The sequence below is a fragment of the Heptranchias perlo genome, chromosome 30, assembly GCF_035084215.1.
Source record: "Heptranchias perlo isolate sHepPer1 chromosome 30, sHepPer1.hap1, whole genome shotgun sequence".
Classification (NCBI taxonomy): Eukaryota; Metazoa; Chordata; class Chondrichthyes; order Hexanchiformes; family Hexanchidae; genus Heptranchias; species Heptranchias perlo.
The window spans coordinates 33,679,747-33,700,253 of NC_090354.1; the positions used below are offsets into that span (position 1 = coordinate 33,679,747).

The 20,507-nt window shown below is 44.2% G+C and overlaps 1 protein-coding gene across 2 annotated transcripts in view; it reads right to left on the minus strand.

Annotated features, from left to right (window-relative positions):
• cdc27 (cell division cycle 27) overlaps positions 1-20,507 on the minus strand; it is an 88,193-nt gene that overhangs the window by 34,394 nt on the left and 33,292 nt on the right. For both annotated transcript variants that reach the window (XM_067969146.1, XM_067969145.1), the window contains 6 exons: positions 20,214-20,431; positions 16,782-16,896; positions 16,454-16,569; positions 15,592-15,700; positions 6,473-6,680; positions 3,033-3,205 (listed from right to left, as the gene is read on the minus strand). In XM_067969146.1, coding sequence (XP_067825247.1) covers positions 3,033-3,205; positions 6,473-6,680; positions 15,592-15,700; positions 16,454-16,569; positions 16,782-16,896; positions 20,214-20,431 — 939 coding nt within the window. The remainder of the gene's footprint in view (positions 1-3,032; positions 3,206-6,472; positions 6,681-15,591; positions 15,701-16,453; positions 16,570-16,781; positions 16,897-20,213; positions 20,432-20,507) is intronic.

Sequence of the window (20,507 nt, forward strand, 5' to 3'; positions counted from 1 at the left end):
GCTCCTTGGTGCCACACTCGGTCAAATCCTGCCTTGATGTCAAGAGCAGTCACTCTCACCTCACCTCTGGAATTCAGCTCTTTTGTCCATGTTTGGACCAAGGCTGTAATGAGGTCTGGAGCCGAGTGGTCCTGGTGGAACCCAAACTGAGCATCGGTGAGCAGGTTATTGGTGAGTAAGTGCCGCCTGATAGCACTGTCGACGACACCTTCCATCACTTTGCTGATGATTGAGAGTGGACTGATGGGGTGGTAATTGGCCGGATTGGATTTATCCTGCTTTTTGTGGACAGGACATACCTGGGTAATTTTCCACATTGTCGGGTAGATGCCAGTGTTGTAGCTGTACTGGAACAGCTTGGCTAGATGCGCAGCTAGTTCTGGAGCACAAGTCTTCAGCACTACAGCCGGGATGTTGTCGGGGCCCATAGCCTTTGCTGTATCCAGTGCACTCAGCCGTTTCTTGATATCACGTGGAGTGAATCGAATTGGCTGAAGACTGGCTTCTGTGATGGTGGGGATATCGGGAGGAGGCCGAGATGGATCATCCACTCGGCACTTCTGGCTGAAGATGGTTGCAAACTCTTCAGCCTGGTCTTTTGCACTCACGTGCTGAACTCCTGCCATCGTTGAGGATAGGCATGTTTAGAGAGCCTCCTCCTCCCGTTAGTTGTTTAATTGTCCACCACCATTCACGACTGGATGTGGCAGGACTGCAGAGCTTTGATCTGATCCGTTGGTTGTGGAATCACTTAGCTCAGTCTATAGCATGTTGCTTCTGCTGTTTAGCATGCGTTTAGTCCTGTGTTGCAGCTTCACCAGGTTGGTACCTAATTTTTAGGTACACCTGGTGCGGCTCCTGGCATACTCATCTACACTCCTCATTGAACCAGGGTTAACCCTCTGGCTTGTTGGTAATGGTAGAGTGAGGAATATGCCGGGCCATGAGGTTACAGATTGTGCTGGAATACAATTCTGCTGCTGCTGGCCCACAGCGCCTCATGGATGCCCAGATTTGAGCTGCTAGATCTGTTCTGAATCTATCCCATTTAGCATGGTGGTCGTGCCACACAACACGTTGGATGGTGTCCTCAGTGCGAAGACGGGACTTCATCTCCACGAGGATGGTGCGGTGGTCACTCCTACCAATACTGTCATGGACAGATGCATCTGCGACAGGTAGATTGGTGAGGACGAGGTCAAGTAAGTTTTTCCCTCGTGTTGGTGCGCTCACCACCTGCCGCAGGCCCAGTCTAGCAGCTATGTCCTTCAGGACTCGGCCAGCTCGGTCATTAGTGGTGCTACCGAGCCACTCTGTGATGGACATTGAAGTCCCCCACCCAGAGTACATTCTGTGCCCTTGCTACCCTCTGTGCTTCCTCCAAGTGGTGTTCAACATGGAGGTGGACTCATTCATCAGCTGAGGGAGAGCAGTAGGTGGTAATCAGCAGGATGTTTCCTTGTCCATGTTTGACCTGATGCCATGAGATTTCATGGGGTCCAGAGTCAATGTTGAGAACTCCCAGGGCCACTCCCTCCTGACTGTATTTCACTGTACCACCACCTCTGGTGAGTCTGTCCTGCAGGTGGGACAGGACATACCCAGGGATGGTGATTGAAGAGTCTGGGACGTTGGCTGAAAGGTATGAATCTGTGAGCATGGCTTTGTCAGGCTGTTGCTTGACTAGTCTGTGGGACAGCTCTCCCAATTTTGGCACAAGTCCCCAGATGTTCGTGAGGAGGACTTTGCAGGGTCGACTGGGCTTGGTTTGCTTTTGTCATGTCCGGTGCCTAGCGGTCCGATGCCGGGTGGTCCATCCGGTTTTATTCTTATTGTGACTTTTTTTTTTAAGCGAGATTTTACAACGGAGTGGTTTGCTCGGCCATTTCAGAGGGCAATTAAGAACCGATCACATTGCTGTGGGTCTGGAGTCACATATAGGCCAGAACAGGACAGAGGCCAGACCAGGTAAGGATGGCAGGTTTCCTTCCCTAAAGGAGATAGAGGATCAGCCATGATCATATTGAATGGCACAGCAGGCGCGAAGGGCTGAATGGCCCACTCCTGCTCCTATTTTCTATGTTTAAATGCTAGTTTGGCAGTGTAGTATTTTCCACCTTGAAGTGGACAGGAATGTGTGGTGGGTGACCCATGTGTGGTAAAAGAATCAGGTAGTTTTATGGTGCACTATTCCATTTGGTGGAGGCGGGGGGGGGTTAAACTTAGCATCTTTCATGTCCTCAGAACATCCCAAAGTGCTTCAGCACTAATTAATTACTTTTGAAGTTTAGCCAGTCACTTATTTTGTAGGCAAATGCAGTAGCCAATTTGTGCACAGCAGGATCTCACAAACAGCAAATGTGATAAGTGACCAAATAATCTATTTTGATGATGGTGTTGGCCAAGACAGTGGAGGAACTCCCTCCTCTTCAAAAAGGTGCCATGGAAATCTTTATGTCCACCTGAACAGACAGATGTGTCCTTGGTTTAAACTATTCCCTCAGTACTGCACTATGTCAGTCTAGATTATGATGCCACCCATGGAAACTTACACTAGCAAGTGGCAGTGCCCAGTGACTTCAGGAGGAGGGTAGAAGATGTGCGTCTGTGGGTGGAGAGTGGCAATGCTGACCACAGCTCTTGTAAATCTCCCTCCCCCGGCATTTTAATGTGACCTAGCCATTTCCCATTTAATTAAATGCAGCATAGAGCAGAAAACTACTTAGGAGAGCAGAATTTTCATTCAAACTTTAGTAGGGTGGTTTAACACTTAGTAACCTGCTGCTAGGATTGTTTTTCACGAGTTCCCCCTTTGAAGCATTCAAGTAAGAATTATTTGAAGTCTGGGATTTCCTGCTATTCCTGGAAGTCTCCCTTCAGGTCTCTGGGCAGATGTAGACCTTGCAGCCTTATGTCACTGACTTGCTTTCTCAGCTGTAAACTAATTTTGCTCTCCATCAACCTGACGAGCTCAACCCGACTTCCCAAGGACAATTTTAAACATGCTTTCCTTAATTCAGCCAGCCACTTACCTGCATATACTCAGCCAGCTCAAAATGTGCTCTTCCTATCTGACACAGTACCCAACCAGTGTTGTAGTGATGTGAAGGCAGCTGACTCAGGATACAGATTGCCTCTTTACAGTTGTAAGAGCAAAGTGCCAAATACCCTTTCCCCATCTCACGCAGCAGGTTCATCAGTCCATCTGACATTGCCAAAACACAGTAAAAAAAAAATGAAAGCTTTACTGTTAGACAAAACGGAACACCACCCGTCATAACCCAACAGGCCAGATAGCCTGCACACCATAACAGCATTGACCACTGGAGAAAAAGGACCACCACAAAACAGGCTTCCTTCAATGAGAAAGAAACTGAACTAAGTTTCTGATGCTCGATGGAGTGTGCTTCTGAATAGGTTACTGTCACATCACAACCTTCCACAACCAGCTTTTGTTCAACTCAGCTCTATGTTAGTGACTGACCAGATGGCAGAAGTTAAGAGTTCCCAATTTTAAGTTGGTTACACACTTGCATTATTGACGATTACATACTGCCACAATTAGAGGGCACTTGATTATCAGGGATCAGGTGCCATCTGCAGTTGCTGAAACAGAACAAAACTCTTCACAAGTAATAACCATTAGCTGGCTTTAAAACTGATTCATTGGACATCCTTTAGATTGTTTTTGATGTCAAATCCTAAACAATCCATCAGGTGCAACATCTCAGTAGATGAACACTGGAGTGTTCTCTGCACAGATGCTGACTGACCTACTGAGTCTTTCCAGAACCTTTAGTTTTTGCGACATGGCAGGAACCCACGTAAGGCTGCACTACACAGAATGGTGCAGAATAAAGTTTAATGGAAGGAAAAAGAGTTTGCAAAAAAATTTTAAAAAATTGGAAAGGCTGAACAGAGTCATTCAACTTAAAGAATTATCGAACTATATGCAGGTTAAAGTTAGAAGCAGATTTACTAAAACTATTTGTGGCAAACGGCAACTACGTGAATAGTTTGCAGGCACTGCAATATAGATACAATACATTAGAGCTAAACACTAAAACCTGTTAAATAACAGAATCAAATCAGTAGCAAATTCAGAAGTACTGAATTTGCTACTGATGAGGAAGGGTTTAAGCTAATTTAGCAGTGGGAGAGGCACTAGGATGAAGCATTAGAGAGGAGAAACAAGTGCATAGAGGATTGAGAGAGACAAACAGTATTAGAACAAGTAGCCCAGAAAGACAGGGGCGCAATGCAAAGCAGAAAAAGGAGTATTTGGAGTGCATATGTGTGACAAATAAGGTTGGTGAGCTGCATGCACAAGTTGCCACATGGGGTTATGATATAGTGGCAATAAGATCTGGATCAAACAAGAGCAGGAATGCAAACTTAACATTCCTGGCTACACTGTATTCAGGAGGAATAGGGAAGGTAAAAGGAGGGGGTGGATGGCAGTTTCCATCCAAGATAAAGTTACAGCCCTGGAAAAGGGTGATATGCTTGAGGGTTCAAAGACAGAATCTATTTGGTTAAATAACATATGCCCCCTCAGGAGGACACAAAAGATCCCATGGCACCTTTTGAAGAACTTTGAGTTCTTCCAGTGTCCTGGCAAATACTTACCTTCCAACCAACATCACCAAAACAGATTATCTGGTCATTATCACACTGCTGTTTGTGGGACCTTGCTGCACGCAAAATGGCTGCTACATTCTTTACATAAGAACAGTGATTACCCTTCTGAAGTACTTCATTAACTGAAGCATTTCGGGACTTCCGAAGGTTGCGAAATACACTGTACAAATGCAAGTCCTTTCTTCTTTCTCTCAAAGTCTTTCATAATTTTGAAAGCCTCTCAACCCCCCCCCAAACTTTTTCTGTTCCGGTGGACAAAAGCACCAATTTTGACCCTTCCTTCTAACTATAACCCTAGATTACTAATATTCTCTAGTGAATATTCACTCTCCCATTTCCATGGCTCTAATATCCTTCCTATAATGGGGTGCACAGAACTACATATAATACTCCAACTGGGACCTGACCAATATCTTACACAAATTCATCACTTCCTTATATTTGCTTGCATGTAGAAAACTTAGAATTCCATTTGCCTTTTTAAACCTGCATTCATACCTTTAAAAAGGACCAGGTTCCTGCACCCCTAGATCTCCCTGTTCCTCCACTATTCCATTCATTGTTTTTCCCCCCTCCCCTATCTGATCTGTAAAACTTAGACAAAATCTGCAATTGGAGAAGTCAGCCGCAGACCAAATTCAATCCAGACATGGGAGACCCCTTCTGCATCATTTTTTTGGCACTTAACATGTCAAGTCACTGTGGGGCAACAATAAACAGGTCAGTGAATACAAGATACCACACAAACAGTAGTGCCCTGGTCAGACCGCACCTCGAGTACTGGGTACAGTTTTGGTCACCAAAGAAAAAGCAGGAAAATACACAAGCCAAGAAGGCAGAGAGAGAAGAACCACGAGGCTGAACTAGTGCCAGAGGATTGAGTTCCGAGGAAACATTGGAGGGACTGGGGCTCTTTAACCTTCAAAAGGAGGCAATTGAGAAGGGACATATATACATATAGATAGCTTTTATCTGGAGCACTGCTTCACAGTATAGCAGGATACTTGAATAAGGAGAGACAGGTTAAAACTGGGAAAAGGAAAGTTTAGAACAAACGGCAAGAATAACCAAAGCGATCAACACTTGCAATGTTTCTGGGTAGGGTAGAGGAGCAATAACCATAACTGTTCAAGATACAGTCTGATGATATGATGTTGGTACATAAGGTTTTTTCTAGATGGACGAGGTGAGATGGAGCGAATATCCTCCTTCATATGTATTTATTTTATGATTGAGAGTCAGCCGATCAGGGAGGCATTAGGGGCACCACGATTGGCCTCAGCACCCCAGGCTATTGTGGGGGGTGGGGGGAAAGAAAATTAGCCAGGCTCCTGCTCATCATACCCAGTGACCCCTGGTGCAAAGGGTGCGAGGATTTGGGGGAGGCCAAAATTGAGCATGGCTGTGATGTAATGCACTCAAATACCCTACTGTCTACTCCCACACAGAATGAGTGGCCATTGGACCGAGGCACAGACAGTAACCAATGTCCATGAAATGGTGCACAGTGAGGAATCAGAGAAAAACACTAAAAAGGAAAGAAATAGCATAGGGTAGAGGAGTGAAAACATTAGACTAATTGACGTTAAATGGCGAGTTGGTTGGGGAAAAGGAGAAGAAATTATGTCTTGTCCCAGATGGACCAAATGGCCTCCCTCATTTGCATCTATTGAGAAGTGGTACTCATATGAACCAAAGCTAAAAGATTAAAGACTTTCTACAACATCTACAAAAGACATCAGATCACCAGTCATTACAAATGGTTCGCTGGGTCTGCGAACGTAGACTAAGCCTACCCATTAAAAGGTTATCCCAGGGACAGGGCACTCACCTGCAGCTGCTTTCTGTATATTAAAGGCCTGTACTTGAGGTGTGACTGAAGAAACTTTGCCATCAGTGATGACTGAAGAGTCCAGTTTGCTAATCTCTAGGCTGTCATTCAGGTTTGGCTGGGTTATGCCTCCTTTACCAGTTTTGTTTTTTGGCTTCCTGTTTGGAATTTTAGGTGGAAACTTCATCTTCAGCTTTTTACTGTTCTCCTGTTTGAAAACAAATACACAACTGAGTGAGTGAGTGTGTGCGTGTGCACACGCCTACAGCATCCAAGTGTAAACATTCATGATATTAGTAATGGATAGTTTAACATATCCAGCAACATTCAATCTATACCCAAAGTACTTGTGAATGAAGTTGGCATCACAGGATGTTTATTTGCAAAAAAATGATGCCCGGCATGTACTGAAAGAGCTTTAGGTTTAACTGACGATACAAGTGTGGAGACCACCGGCTCAGGGTAGTACCCCTCGGAGACAGAAGGGGTGGGATCGGGCCCTATTCCAGACAGCCCTGGCGAGTGGCTCTGAATACGGCGTTGGCGTCCAGCTTGCGTCCGATGGGTGTTGGCCCCCCCCACCCCCATCATAAAGGGTAGGGGAATCTCTCCAGCCTTGATTGCAGCCCACTTGGGGGAAGGAACGCCAAAAGATAAAAAATGAGGAATGCAACGGGAAACTACATCAGCTACTCGTCCCTCAAACGTAGTACAAGAACCTCATGTGCGAGATTTGAGTTAGGACTTGCCCTAGGGCAGAACACAACAGACACACAAGTGTTGAGCTCCTCTGTGCTGCAATAGTCAAGCATGAAAGTTATAAACCACTAACAACCACATCACAGCTCAAGGACAGAGAAAGGTACAACCACATGAGATGCTAAAGGAAGGAAGTGAGTTTGGTCTTTACATAGTGGGTCTGAATCTGTCAGGCCAGGCATGCAAGTAACAATTAGTTCTAGTTAATAAAGTCTTCAGTAGCATAATAGTTAGTAATGGTAGGACTAGGAGTTAGGTCAGTTATATGGATCTGCAAAGTGTGGAGTACATGTGCATGAATGCGACAGGAAATTGTGTTGCTTGAATAGAGGAACGCTCAGCTCCAAGACCAGCTACTTGCACCATGCAGTATAGGTGGGGAGGAAGAGTCACTGGAGGACATGTTTCTGAAGGTGATCACTTCAAAGTTCGAGGATTAGTGAAGCAGAGAAAGAGAAGTGGGCGAGCAGCTGACGCGAGAAATGAAAACCGATCCAATAGGAGTACAGTTTCCAGCATCTACAATGAGGATAAGGGTGAGGGGAGGATAATCAGGAACAAGGGATTATCAATGAAAAGGGAAAGCAAAAAAAAACTGAGCAGATTATAGACCAAATAGTAGGGAGAGGATGAGTTTTTTTTAATTAATTCTCAGGATGTGGGTGTACCTGACAAAGCTGGCATTTATTGCCCACCCCTGATGATACAACTGAGTGGCTTGCTATGCCCCTTCAGACAATTAAGGCTGAACCACATTGGTTACAAATAGGTCAAGTAGAGACGGCAGGTTTCCTTCCCCAAGAATATTAGTGAACCTGTTGGATTTTCACGACAATCCAATATCTTAGTGATTACTTTTATTACCAGTTTATTTTCAGATTATAAAAAATTTAATTGAATTATAATGGTCAAACTGCCGTGGTGGGATTTGAACACTCATTCTCTGGATTTGTCCAGGCTTCTAGATTACTAGACCTGGTAACGGTTAATGACCACAGCATCCTTTGGAGACGGCGACTATAGCATGATTAAATTCAACATGATCTGGGATTCAGAAACACCAAGGACTGGGAGCCACGCATTTTCGTTTTAAATAAGCTGAATTCAAGAAAACGAGGAAGCTTCTTAGGTAAATTGATCCGGGGGAGCGGGGACATTGTTCAACACTTCAGTAGAGGCCAAGTGGGACATTTTTAAAAGGCATTATGCTAAGCTTGCAGAATATATACATACCTAGAATTAACAAGTGTAGACTAAACAAGCATGACCCTAAATGGGCAACAAAAAATAAATGGAATAGAGGAGAAATTAACTTTACAAACCCTACAGGGACACAGGTGAAGGGGTTCCTAAATACAGGAACATGCAGAAACATGTTAAAAGGGGGAGTATAGGATAATTAATACTCTAAATGATTACTTCCTCCAAGTATACCCAGGGAGGTGGTGATAACCTTGGCTTGAGAGATGGTGCAAGAGGGAGGGATTCAAATTCCTGGGCCATTGGAACCGGTTCTGGGGGAGGTGGGACCAGTACAAATTGGACAGTCTGCATCTGGGCAGGACTGGAACCAATGTCCTAGGGGGAGTGTTTGCCAGTGCTGTTGGGGAGGGTTTAAACTAATGTGGCAGGGGGATGGGAACCGATGCAGGAAGTCAGTGGGAAATAAAGTGGTGACAGAAACAAAAGGCAGTAAGGGAGAGTGTACAGAACATGACCGGACAGATGGTCTGAGAAAGCAGGGCAAAGACCAAGGGAAGTCTAGATTAAACTGCATTTATTTCAATGCAAGAAGTCTGATGGGCAAGGCAGATGAACTCAGGGCATGGATGGGTACATGGGACTGGGATGTTATAGCTATTACTGAAACATGGCTAAGGGAGGGGCAGGACTGGCAGCTCAATGTTCCAGGGTACAGATGCTATAGGAAAGATAGAGCAGGAGGTAAGAGAGGAGGGGGAGTTGCGTTCTTGATTAGGGAGAACATCACGGCAGTAGTGAGAGGGGATATATCCGAGGGTTCGCCCACTGAGTCTATATGGGTAGAACTGAAAAATAAGAAGGGAGAGATCACTTTGATAGGATTGTACTACAGACCCCCAAATAGTCAACGGGAAATTGAGGAGCAAATATGTAAGGAGATTACAGACAGCTGCAAGAAAAATAGGGTGGTAATAGTAGGGGACTTTAACTTTCCCAACATTGACTGGGACAGCCATAGCATTAGGGGCTTGGATGGAGAGAAATTTGTTGAGTGTATTCAGGAGGAATTTCTCATTCAGTATGTGGATGGCCCGACCAGAGAGGGGGCAAAACTTGACCTCCTCTTGGGAAATAAGGAAGGGCAGGTGACAGAAGTGTTAGTGAGGGATCACTTTGGGACCAGTGATCATAATTCCATTAGTTTTAAGATAGCTATGGAGAAGGATAGGTCTGGCCCAAAAGTTAAAATTCTAAATTGGGGAAAGGCCAATTTTCATGGTATTAGACAGGAACTTTCAGAAATTGATTGGGAGAGTCTGTTGGCAGGCAAAGGGACGTCTGGTAAGTGGGAGGCTTTCAAAAGTGTGTTAACCAGGGTTCAGGGTAAGCACATTCCTTATAAAGTGAAGGGCAAGGCTGGTAGAAGTAGGGAACCTTGGATGACTCGGGAGATTGAGGCACTAGTCAAAAAGAAGAAGGAGGCATATGACATGCATAGGCAGCTGGGATCAAGTGGATCCCTTGAAGAGTATAGAGATTGCCGGAGTAGAGTTAAGAGAGAAATCAGGAGGGCAAAAAGGGGATATGAGATTGCTTTGGCAGATCAGGCAAAGGTGAATCCAAAGAGCTTCTACAAATACATAAAGGGCAAAAGGGTAACTAGGGAGAGAGTAGGGCCTCTTAAGGATCAACAAGGTCATCTATGTGCGGAACCACAAGAGATGGGTGAGATCCTGAATGAATATTTCACATCGGTATTTACGGTTGAGAAAGGCATGGATGTTAGGGAACTTGGGGAAATAAATAGTGATGTCTTGAGGAGTGTACATATTACAGAGAGGGAGGTGCTGGAAGTCTTAACGCGCATCAAGGTAGATAAATCTCCGGGACCTGATGAAATGTATCCCAGGACGTTATGGGAGGTTAGGGAGGAAATTACGGGTCCCCTAGCAGAGATATTTGAATCATCCACCGCTACAGGTGAGGTGCCTGAAGATTGGAGGGTAGCAAATGTTGTGCCTTTGTTTAAGAAGGGCGGCAAGGAAAAGCCTGGGAATTACAGACCAGTGAGCCTGACATCTGTAGTGGGTAAGTTGTTAGAGGGTATTCTGAGGGACAGGATCTACAGGCATTTGGAGAGGCAGGGACTAATTAGGAACAGTCAGCATGGTTTTGTGAGAGGAAAATCATGTCTCACGAATTTGATTGAGTTTTTTGAAGGGGTAACCAAGAAGATAGATGAGGGCTGTGCAGTAGACGTGGTCTACATGGACTTCAGCAAAGCATTTGACAAGGTACCTCATGGTAGGTTGTTACATAAGGTTAAATCTCATGGGATCCAAGGTGAGGTAGCCAATTGGATACAAAATTGGCTTGACGACAGAAGACAGAGGGTGGTTGTGGAGGGTTGTTTTTCAAACTGGATGCCTGTGTCCAGCGGTGTGCCTCAGGGATCGGTGCTGGGTCCGCTGTTATTTGTTATTTATATTAATGATTTGGATGAGAATTTAGGAGGCATGGTTAGTAAGTTTGCAGATGACACCAAGATTGGTGGCATTGTGGACAGTGAAGAAGGTTATCTAGGATTGCAACGGGATCTTGATAAATTGGGCCAGTGGGCCGATGAATGGCAGATGGAGTTTAATTTAGATAAATGTGAGGTGATGCATTTTGGTAGATCGAATCGGGCCAGGACATACTCCGTTAATGGTAGGGCGTTGGGGAGAGTTATAGAACAAAGAGATCTGGGAGTACAGATTCATAGCTCCTTGAAAGTGGAGTCACAGGTGGATAGGGTAGTGAAGAAGGCATTCAGCATGCTTGGTTTCATTGGTCAGAACATTGAATGCAGGAGTTGGGATGTCTTGTTGAAGTTGTACAGGGCATTGGTGAGGCCACACTTGGAGTACTGTGTACAGTTCTGGTCACCCTATTACAGAAAGGATATTATTAAACTAGAAAGAGTGCAGAAAAGATTTACTAGGATGCTACCGGGACTTGATGGTTTGACTTACAGGGAGAGGTTAGACAGACTGGGACTTTTTTCCCTGGAGAGCAGGAGGTTAAGGGGTGATCTTATCGAAGTCTATAAAATAATGAGGGGCATAGATAAGGTCGATAGTCAAAATCTTTTCCCAAAGGTAGCGGAGTCTATAACGAGGGGACATAGATTTAAGGTGAGAGGGGAGAGATACAAAAGGGTCCAGAGGGGCAATTTTTTCACTCAAAGGGTGGTGAGTGTCTGGAACGAGCTGCCAGAGGCAGTAGTAGAGGCGGGTACAATTTTGTCTTATAAAAAGCTTTTGGACAGTTACATGGGTAAGATGGGTATGGAGGGATATGGGCCAAGTGCAGGCAATTGGGACTAGCTTAGTGGTATAAACTGGGCGACATGGACATGTTGGGCCGAAGGGCCTGTTTCCATGTTGTAACTTCTATGATTCTATGAAATGAGATGGAAGTTTCAAGATAGGATAAAAGGACTCAAAACAAATAAATCGGCTGGGATAGACAGTACTTATGCCAGAGTACTAGGGAGAAGATTTATGAGGCATTGACAGTTATGAGGGAGTCTTTGGACACTTAGAACTTCAGTAGACTGGAGATAGGACAACATGATGCCCATTTTAAAAATGGTGACAAAGCAGACACAGGCGACTACAGATCCAGTCGTCTCACTTCAATACCGTGCAAAATAATTGCATCAATCAGTAGCAATAAAGGTAAGGATTATCTAAATCATAATAACCATAACAATGCACGAACAGAAATCTAAGGATGCAGATACACAGATCTTTATGAACGCAGATAGAAAAAGATCTTAAAGACAATGAGGTTCTGGGTTTTATACACAGGAACTTTGAATATAAAAGCGAGGAAGTGATATTGAATTTGTACAAGACACTGGACAAGGGCAAACCAGTCGGAGTACTGCATGCAGTTCTGGGCACCCCATTATAGGTAGGATATCAGAACCATGGAAAAGGGTACAGGAAAGATCCACTAGAACGATACCAGGAGTGAGGGGCTACACAAATGATATTTAGACATTAGAGTTAAGAAAGGCATGAACAGTTTGAGCTTTTTCATTGCCAAAATGTTAATAGGATCTAATCAAGGTTTTGAGAAAGTAACTAATGAAAGATTGTTTCCACTGGTAGGTGAACAAGTGGCATAGACTCAGGATCATCACTAGAATCAAGCTAGAAAAGTTTGAAGAATTTTTTTTTTACACATCAGAGGGTGATGAGAACATGGAATGCTTTACCACAAGTGATGACTGAGGCAGAGACAAAGGGTCACAAGACATGAAACGTTAACCCTACTCTTCCTCTCTCCATAGATGCTGCCTGACCTGCTGAGTGTTACCAGCAATTTCTGTTTTTATTTAAGATTTCCAGCATCTGCACTATTTTGCTTTTTCCAGATCATAGAAAGGTTACAGCATGGAGAAGGCCCATCGAGTCCGTGCTGGCTCTATGCAAGAGCAATCCAGCTAGCCACACTGCCCCGCTCTTTCCCCGTAGCCCTGCAAATTGTTTCCTTTCAAGTACTTATCCAGTTCCCTTTTGAAGGCCATGGTTGAATCTGCCTCCACCACCCCCTCGGGCAGTGCATTCCAGATCCTAACCACTCACTGTATAACAAGTTTTTCCTCATGTCACCTTTGGTTCTTTTGCCAATCACCTTAAATCCATGTCCTCTGGTTCTTGACCCTTCTGCTATTGGGAAAAGTTTCTCTCTATCTACTCTGTCTAGACCCTTCATGATTTTGAATACCTTTATCAAATCTCCTCGCAACAGTCTCTGTTCCAAGGAAAACAACCCCAGCTTCTCCAGTCTATCCACAAAACTGAAGTCCCTCATCCTTGGAACCATTCTAGTAAATCTCTTCTGCACCCTCTCTAAGGCCTTCACATCTTTCCTAAAGTGCGGTGCCCAGAACTGGACACAATACTCCAGTTGTGGCCAAACCAGTGTTTTATAAAAAGGTTAATCACGACTTCCATACTTTTGTACTCTATGCCTCTATTTATAAAGCCCTGGATCCCATGTTTTTTTAAACCGCTTTCTCAACCTGCCCTGCCACCTTCAACAATTTGTGCACATATATCCCCAGATCTCTCTGTTCCTATACTCCTTTTAGAGTTGTATTGCCCCTCCTCATTCTTCCTACCGAAATGTATCATTTTGCATTTTTCTACGTTAAATTTCATCTGCCATGTGTCCGCCCATGCCACCAGCCTGTCTGTATCCTCTTGAAGTCTATCACAATCCTTCTCACTGTTTACTACCCTCCCAAGTTTTGTCATCTGCAAATTTTGAAATTCTGCCCTGTACACCCAAGTCAAGAAAAGCAGTGGTCCCAGCACGACCCCTGGGGAACACCACTGCACACCTGCCTTCAATCCGAAAAAACAACCAACCATTCACTACTCTGTTTCCTGTCCCGTAGCCAATTCTGTATCCATGTTGCTACTGCCCCCTTTATTCCATGGGTCGCAATCTTGATAAGCCTATTATGCGGCACTTTATCAAACTCCTTTTGAAAGTCTATATACACCACATCAACTGCATTGCCCTCATCGACCCTCTCTGTTACCTCATCAAAAAAATTCTATTAGGTTAGTTAAACATGATTTGCCTTTAACAGATCCGTGCTGGCTTTCCATAATCAGTCCACCCTTGTCCAAGTGACTTAATTCAGTCCTGGATCATCATTTCTAAAAGTTTCCCCACCACTAAGGTAAAACTGACTGCCCTATAGTTGCTGGGTTTATCTTTACACCTTTTTTTGAACAAGGGTATAACATTTGCAATTCTCCAGTCCTCCTGCACCACCCCCGTACCTAAGGAGGAGCGAAAGATTATGGCCAGTACCTCTGCAATTTCCACCCTTACTTCCCTCAGCAACCTAGGATGCATCCCATCCAGACTGGGTGACTTATCTACTTGAAAGGCTAGCTGTACTTAAAGTACCTCCTCCATCTATTTTTAGCCCATCCAGTATCTTAACTATATCTTCCTTTACTGAGACTCTGGCAGCATCTTCTTCCTTGGTAAAGACAGATGCAAAGTACTCATTTAGTACCTCAGTCATCCCTTCTGCCTCCATGAGTAGATCTCCTTTATGGTCCCTAATCAGCACCACCCCTCCTCTTACTACCCGTTTACATGCCTGTAGGAGACTTTTGGATTCCCTTTTATGTTGGCTGCCAGTCTATTCTCATTCTCTTTGCCCCTCGTTTTCTTTTTCACTTCCCCTCTGAACTTTCTATATTCAGCCTCGTTCTCACTTGTATTATCAACCTGACACCTGTCATACGCCCCTTTTTTCCATTTCATCTTACTCTATCTCGTCATCCAGGGAGCTCTGGCTTTAGCTGCCTTATCTTTCTGCCTCGTGGGAACGTACCTAGACTGTACCCGAAACATCTCCTTAAAGGCCATCCACTGTTAATTACAGTTTTGCCTGCCAATCTTTGATTCCAATTTACCCGGGCCAGATCTGTTCTCATCCCATTGAAATTTGCCCTCCTCCAATTGAGCATTTTTATTTTAGAGTGGTCAGTGTTCTTTTCCATAGCTATTCTAAACCTTATGATTCTATAATCGCTGTTCCCTAAATGCTCCCCCACTGACACTTGCTCCACTTGGCCCATCTCATTCCCTAGAACCAAGTCCAGCAATGCCTCCTTCCTCATTGGGCCAGAAACATACTGGTTAAGAAAGTTATCCTGAACACATTTCAAAAATTCCTCTCCCTCTTTGCTCCTTATATTATTGTTATCCCAGTCTATTAGGATAGTTGAAGTCCCCCATTATCACTACTTTATGGCTTTTGCACCTCTCTAATTTCCCTGCAAATTCGCTCCTCTATCTCCTTCCCACTACTTGGTAGCCCATAGAATAGTAGTTAAATGGCACCTCTATTGTTTCTTAACTCTAACCAAATAGATTTTGTCCTTGACCCCTCCAGGACATCCTCTCTCTCCAGTACTGCAATATTCTCCTTAATCAATACTGCCACCACCACCGCCCCCCCCCACCTTAAATAGAATGGCATAAGTATTTGAAGAATGTAATAGAATAAAGGGAAAGGAGGCCAGTGGAATAGCTAGGAGCTGAAGTAAACACCCGCTATTAGAGCTGGTTACCTTTGTAGTCGAACTGGCACTTGTAAAGAGCCTGGAACTTCTCCGGGGTGGTGCATTGCCAGGTGCATTGGTGGGAGCTGTGCTGGTTGGAAACAACACCTGTGCTGCACTGAACAAACAAGATCAGGAGAGAGAGCACAGGTAAGTCTAGCGGTCTTCACAGTTCCTCTGTTTCAGACAATGTCAAATTCTCCTGCTAACTTGGCCACATCCTTGCAAACTCAAACTTAGCCAGGCCTGCCTCAAAGCTAGACAGTCACTATCCGCAGCAGCAGACGGGCACACAGACTCCAACAGGCACAGAATGGCCTGTTTTTGTGTTATGACTTATGTATACAAGTGAACCGTGTACTAAAAAAAAAAACTGGCTGTGTGCTCCCTATACAGTGGTTATCTGTAAAAATACCTCTCCAACAATGGCACTCTTATTACAGGCTACGATAAAATGCCCACAATTTGCTCATCCTACCTCTGGTCCTCTCTGGTGCCCATTCTCCTCAAACTGGCATGGCTAAGATCTGAATTTAATATGTTTGTTTCCAATGATTGAAATACATGAATACTACATAAAAGCGAGTACAAATCCTGAAGTATTGGCACTGTTTAAAGCCAGGACAATCAATTTGGACTGTCCAATTTTCATATTGCTATAACTGTTGCACTTTGTAAATCTACAATGAATATTTTTACATAGGAACAGGAGTAGGCCATTCAGACCCTCGAGTCTGTTCCACCATTCCATTAGGTCATGGTTGATTTGTACCTCAACTCCATTCCCCACCTTTAACCTATACCCCAGAGCACGTACCCATTCCAGAGAGCTGGATGCAGCGACAGCAAGTCAAAGCTGTTGGACTCCTACCTGGTCTGTGGGCCTGAAGTCTGTGTCTGAGTCAATGGAATTGGAGTTACATCTCGGCTGTTTCCACTCTGTGTGAAGACTGACTTGGTTCCTCCTTGGGTGATTCGTGCTACAGACTGGGGCAGGTGCGGGGGGGCGGGGGGAAAGAGAAGGCAGCACAGGGAGAAAAAAGACAGACAGGAATTCATTTTCAAATGGTACTTTCCAATTACAAGTCTCCTTTATAAACATGTATTCCACATAAAATGCACAAAGCCTAATCTTCTTGGCTGAATCTGTTCAAATTCTCTCCCCATCATACCCAAGCATATGGTTTTTAGAACCTTACCTTCTTTGTAGGGCCCCCTGTAGAGGATGAATCAATTACAGATGAAGAATTTGTATAGTTTGGCAAAAAGGAACTGTCACCTGGGCTTGGAGTCTCCAGAGGCAAGACTCCAAAGCTGAAAAGGTAATTAAGTATAAATCAGTCACTTCATTTGCTTGTACACAGGCTTTACAAGTGCTAAATCCCTGAGAGCCTGCAACAGCCAATATACCACAGTCAAAGCATAACCATCCGCTGTACCAGACCCAGTCACTCCTATTTACAGCAATGAACTATTCCAGTTTATTGGAGGAGGAGGATTACACTATGTCAAGCCTCCATTTAGTTGAAAATTTTACACAAATGGCTGACAGAGGGGCAGTGTTAACCCTTTTGGCTCAAGATGTAAAGAAAAGCATTGTGCACCAAACTGTGCAGTTTTGTTACTTCACCCTGGTTTCTCAAAATATGTTAAGAGCCAAGACAGCCCAGGACACCAAGACTGAATAAAAGCAGCAAATCAGGAAGTAGAGCAGATTTTCTCCGAAGAAAATATCAAATAGAATGTGATTGGTTGCTTGTCTAGAGGACTGGCAAATACAAGGTTTACTGTTGCTGTGCAAGACATTGATCAGATGTCCAGTCCTGGCCACCTCATCAACAGAAGGATATTACTGCCCTTGAGAGGGCACAGAGCTAACAGTGAAGAGGACACTACATAGGAGGAATTTAAAGTGAGGAAAAATTAATGAACTTAATGATAATCAAGCTTCTATTTTCTTTGGAAAATAAGAGATTCAAGATGACTCGAAGCAGCTTTCGGGATTAAGGGAACTGACAGTTGATCCAGGCAAATTTGAGGTGTTAGAACTGTTGCTCTTCATCTTTATTAATGATTTGGATGAAGGCATTAGGTGTACAATCTGTTTGTTGATAACAGTAAGGTTTATGTAGAAGCTAGGACTCCAGGAAATGAAATAAATTGCAGGCTGATTTAGATACACTGGGAGGATGGGCTAGGGTTTGGTAGATGTCCTTTAAACATTGATAAATGCAGCGTGATGTATTTAGGTTACGATAATTCCTCGCATGTGTATACCAGGCAGGGTTACCCTCTTATGGCTGTGGGGGTAGGAGGGGCTCCTGGGGGCCATGTTTTATGAAATATAGAAGGTTCATGATCAGTGCTGTGAGGCTGTAGAGAAAGTGAATAGGATGCTAGCATGTAGCTAGGACAGATAAATACAATTCTTACTGAATACAAGACCTTAGTATGGCTACATCTAGAATACTGTCCCCCACCTTTGCTCCCCTCACATAGTGAGGGATAGAGGCCCTGGAAAAGGTTCAGAGTAGGGCCACCAGAATGATACCAAGTCTCAGTGCTCTGTCATCAGAAAAGGGCGAGGAAATTGGGGTTTTATTTAACTGGAGAAACAGACTTCGAGGGGATATGATTGAGGTCTTCAAAATGAAGGGAATAGTTCAGTTCGGGTGGATAGGTTATTTAGGCTAGAGAAGGAGTGGAGAACAAGGCGACAGCAGTACAAAATAATAAAACAAAGTTAGGTTGGACATGAGTCATCGATCTCTGGAATAGATTGTTGAATGTGCGGTGAGCATGGATCTGCTACAGGCTCTCAAAAGTGAGCTGTACGAGTTCCCGTGAATGGAAGACAGAGTTATAGAAGGTAGCTAGGGTTAGCGACTAATGTCATCAGTTACTGCAGCCACCTGGAGCTCGTTTGATTGTCTTTGGGGTCAGAGAGGAATTTCCCAGATTGCACCATGTCTGGATGGGACAGGTTGGATAGGCCAATTGGTCTTAGGAACATAAGAACAGGAGTAGGCCATTCAGCCCCTCGTGCCTGCTCCGCCATTTGATAAGATCATGGCTGATCTGTGATCTAACTCCATATACCTGCCTTTGGCCCATATTCCTTAATATCTTTGGTTGCCAAAAAGCTATCTATCTCAGATTTAAATTTAGCAATTGAGCTAGTATCAACTGCCGTTTGCGGAAGAGTGTTCCAAACTTCTACAACCCTTTGTGTGTAGAAATGTTTTCTAATCTCACGCCTGAAAGGTCTGGCTCTAATTTTTAAGACTGTGCCCCCTACTCCTAGAATCCCCAACCAGCGGAAATAGTTTCTCTCTATCCACCCTATCCGTTCCCCTTAATATCTTACAAACTTCGATCAGATCACCCCTTAACCTTCTAAACTCCAGAGAATACAACCCCAATTTGTGTAATCTCTCCTCGTAACTTAATCCTTGAAGTCCGGGTATCATTCTAGTAAACCTACGCTGCACTCCCTCCAAGGCCAATATGTCCTTCCGAAGGTGCGGTGCCCAGAACTGCTCACAGTTCTCCAGGTGCGGTCTAACCAGGGTTTTGTATAGCTGCAGCATAACTTCTGCCCCCTTGTACTCTAGTCCTCTAGATATAAAGGCCAGCATTCCATTAGCCTTACTGATTATTTTCTGCACCTGTTCAGGACACTTCAATGATCTATGTACCTGAACCCCTAAGTCCCTTTGGACATCCACTGTTTTTAACTTTTGCTTCCCTTTTTTGTATGCATGTTAGATTTATGGAAGAAGTTTCCAGGAAAGGCTAATGACACAGACAATATAAATGGGCTCAAAGGACAACAGGATGTATTTCTTGAGAGAAGAGAGCGAGGGATATGGCAAGGAGCGTAGAGGGGCTCATTTATGAATAAAAAGGGAATGAGGCCATTGGGACTAATACTTTCTCCTGTTCTCCACTAGGGAGAAAACAGTGTTTCTATGGTACAATGCAGAAAAAGGCCACATATCCTCTACCTCCAGCAGCTGAGAAACAAGGGCAAAACTATCCAGTGGTCAATTGAGAGCACTGGCCTGAGAGTAGATTGCTCAACCTCTCGACGATAGGTGGTGCACTGCCCAGGGAGACAACGTGGACGAAAAGAAAAATACATTGCAGCTGTAAGTTATTGGAGGAAGGGCCACTTTGCTGCTGCAGAGGCTTTTCTTATGAGTGTAGCACAGTATTGAAACCTCTCATCAACAAATAGATACCCAGTTAATGCTGATTCAACTCCAGTATGTCTCCCTCACTGCTTCATTAAAACCAACCTCAATGCAATAACATTTCTTCTGAATCCACCTATATTGCAGAAACATTCTGGTTGCTGATTGTTGTGATACAAGCCCCATTATTCAACATCAAACAAAATGAGAAGTTAGGAGATTCACCAGATGCATTATTACCAGCACAGGTCCTACAAAAGGGGAGTAAGATGGCAGTGTTCCTCCAGCCAAAGAGGCACATGGCTGCCACAAAACTATCCCTATAAAGGCAATAACATTGAGGACTAATACATCTGGGGCAGGGCAATACGGGTGAACACACGCACATAATAAACCTAAATTGGTTTGAGATAACAAAAGCAACAAGAACGTTACCTTGGTGTTAGGGGACTAAGAGCAGCAGGACCACCAAGCAAACTCCTCCCTGACTTTGGTTTGTTTACTGGTTGTTTGGACAATACTGAGGATCCAGAACCAAGAGGCACAGCGTCAGGAGAAATCACAGATGGATCAATTAAAGATACTGAAGAATCAGTCATCATTGAGGAATATTTAGAGTTGGCAGAGGATTCAAGGTTTAATCTGTTTAATTCCTACAGAAAAAGGGAAAATATGTTATGAGGAACAGATAGGATTACAGACCTTGTGGTGCTGTCTTCACTCTTTGAA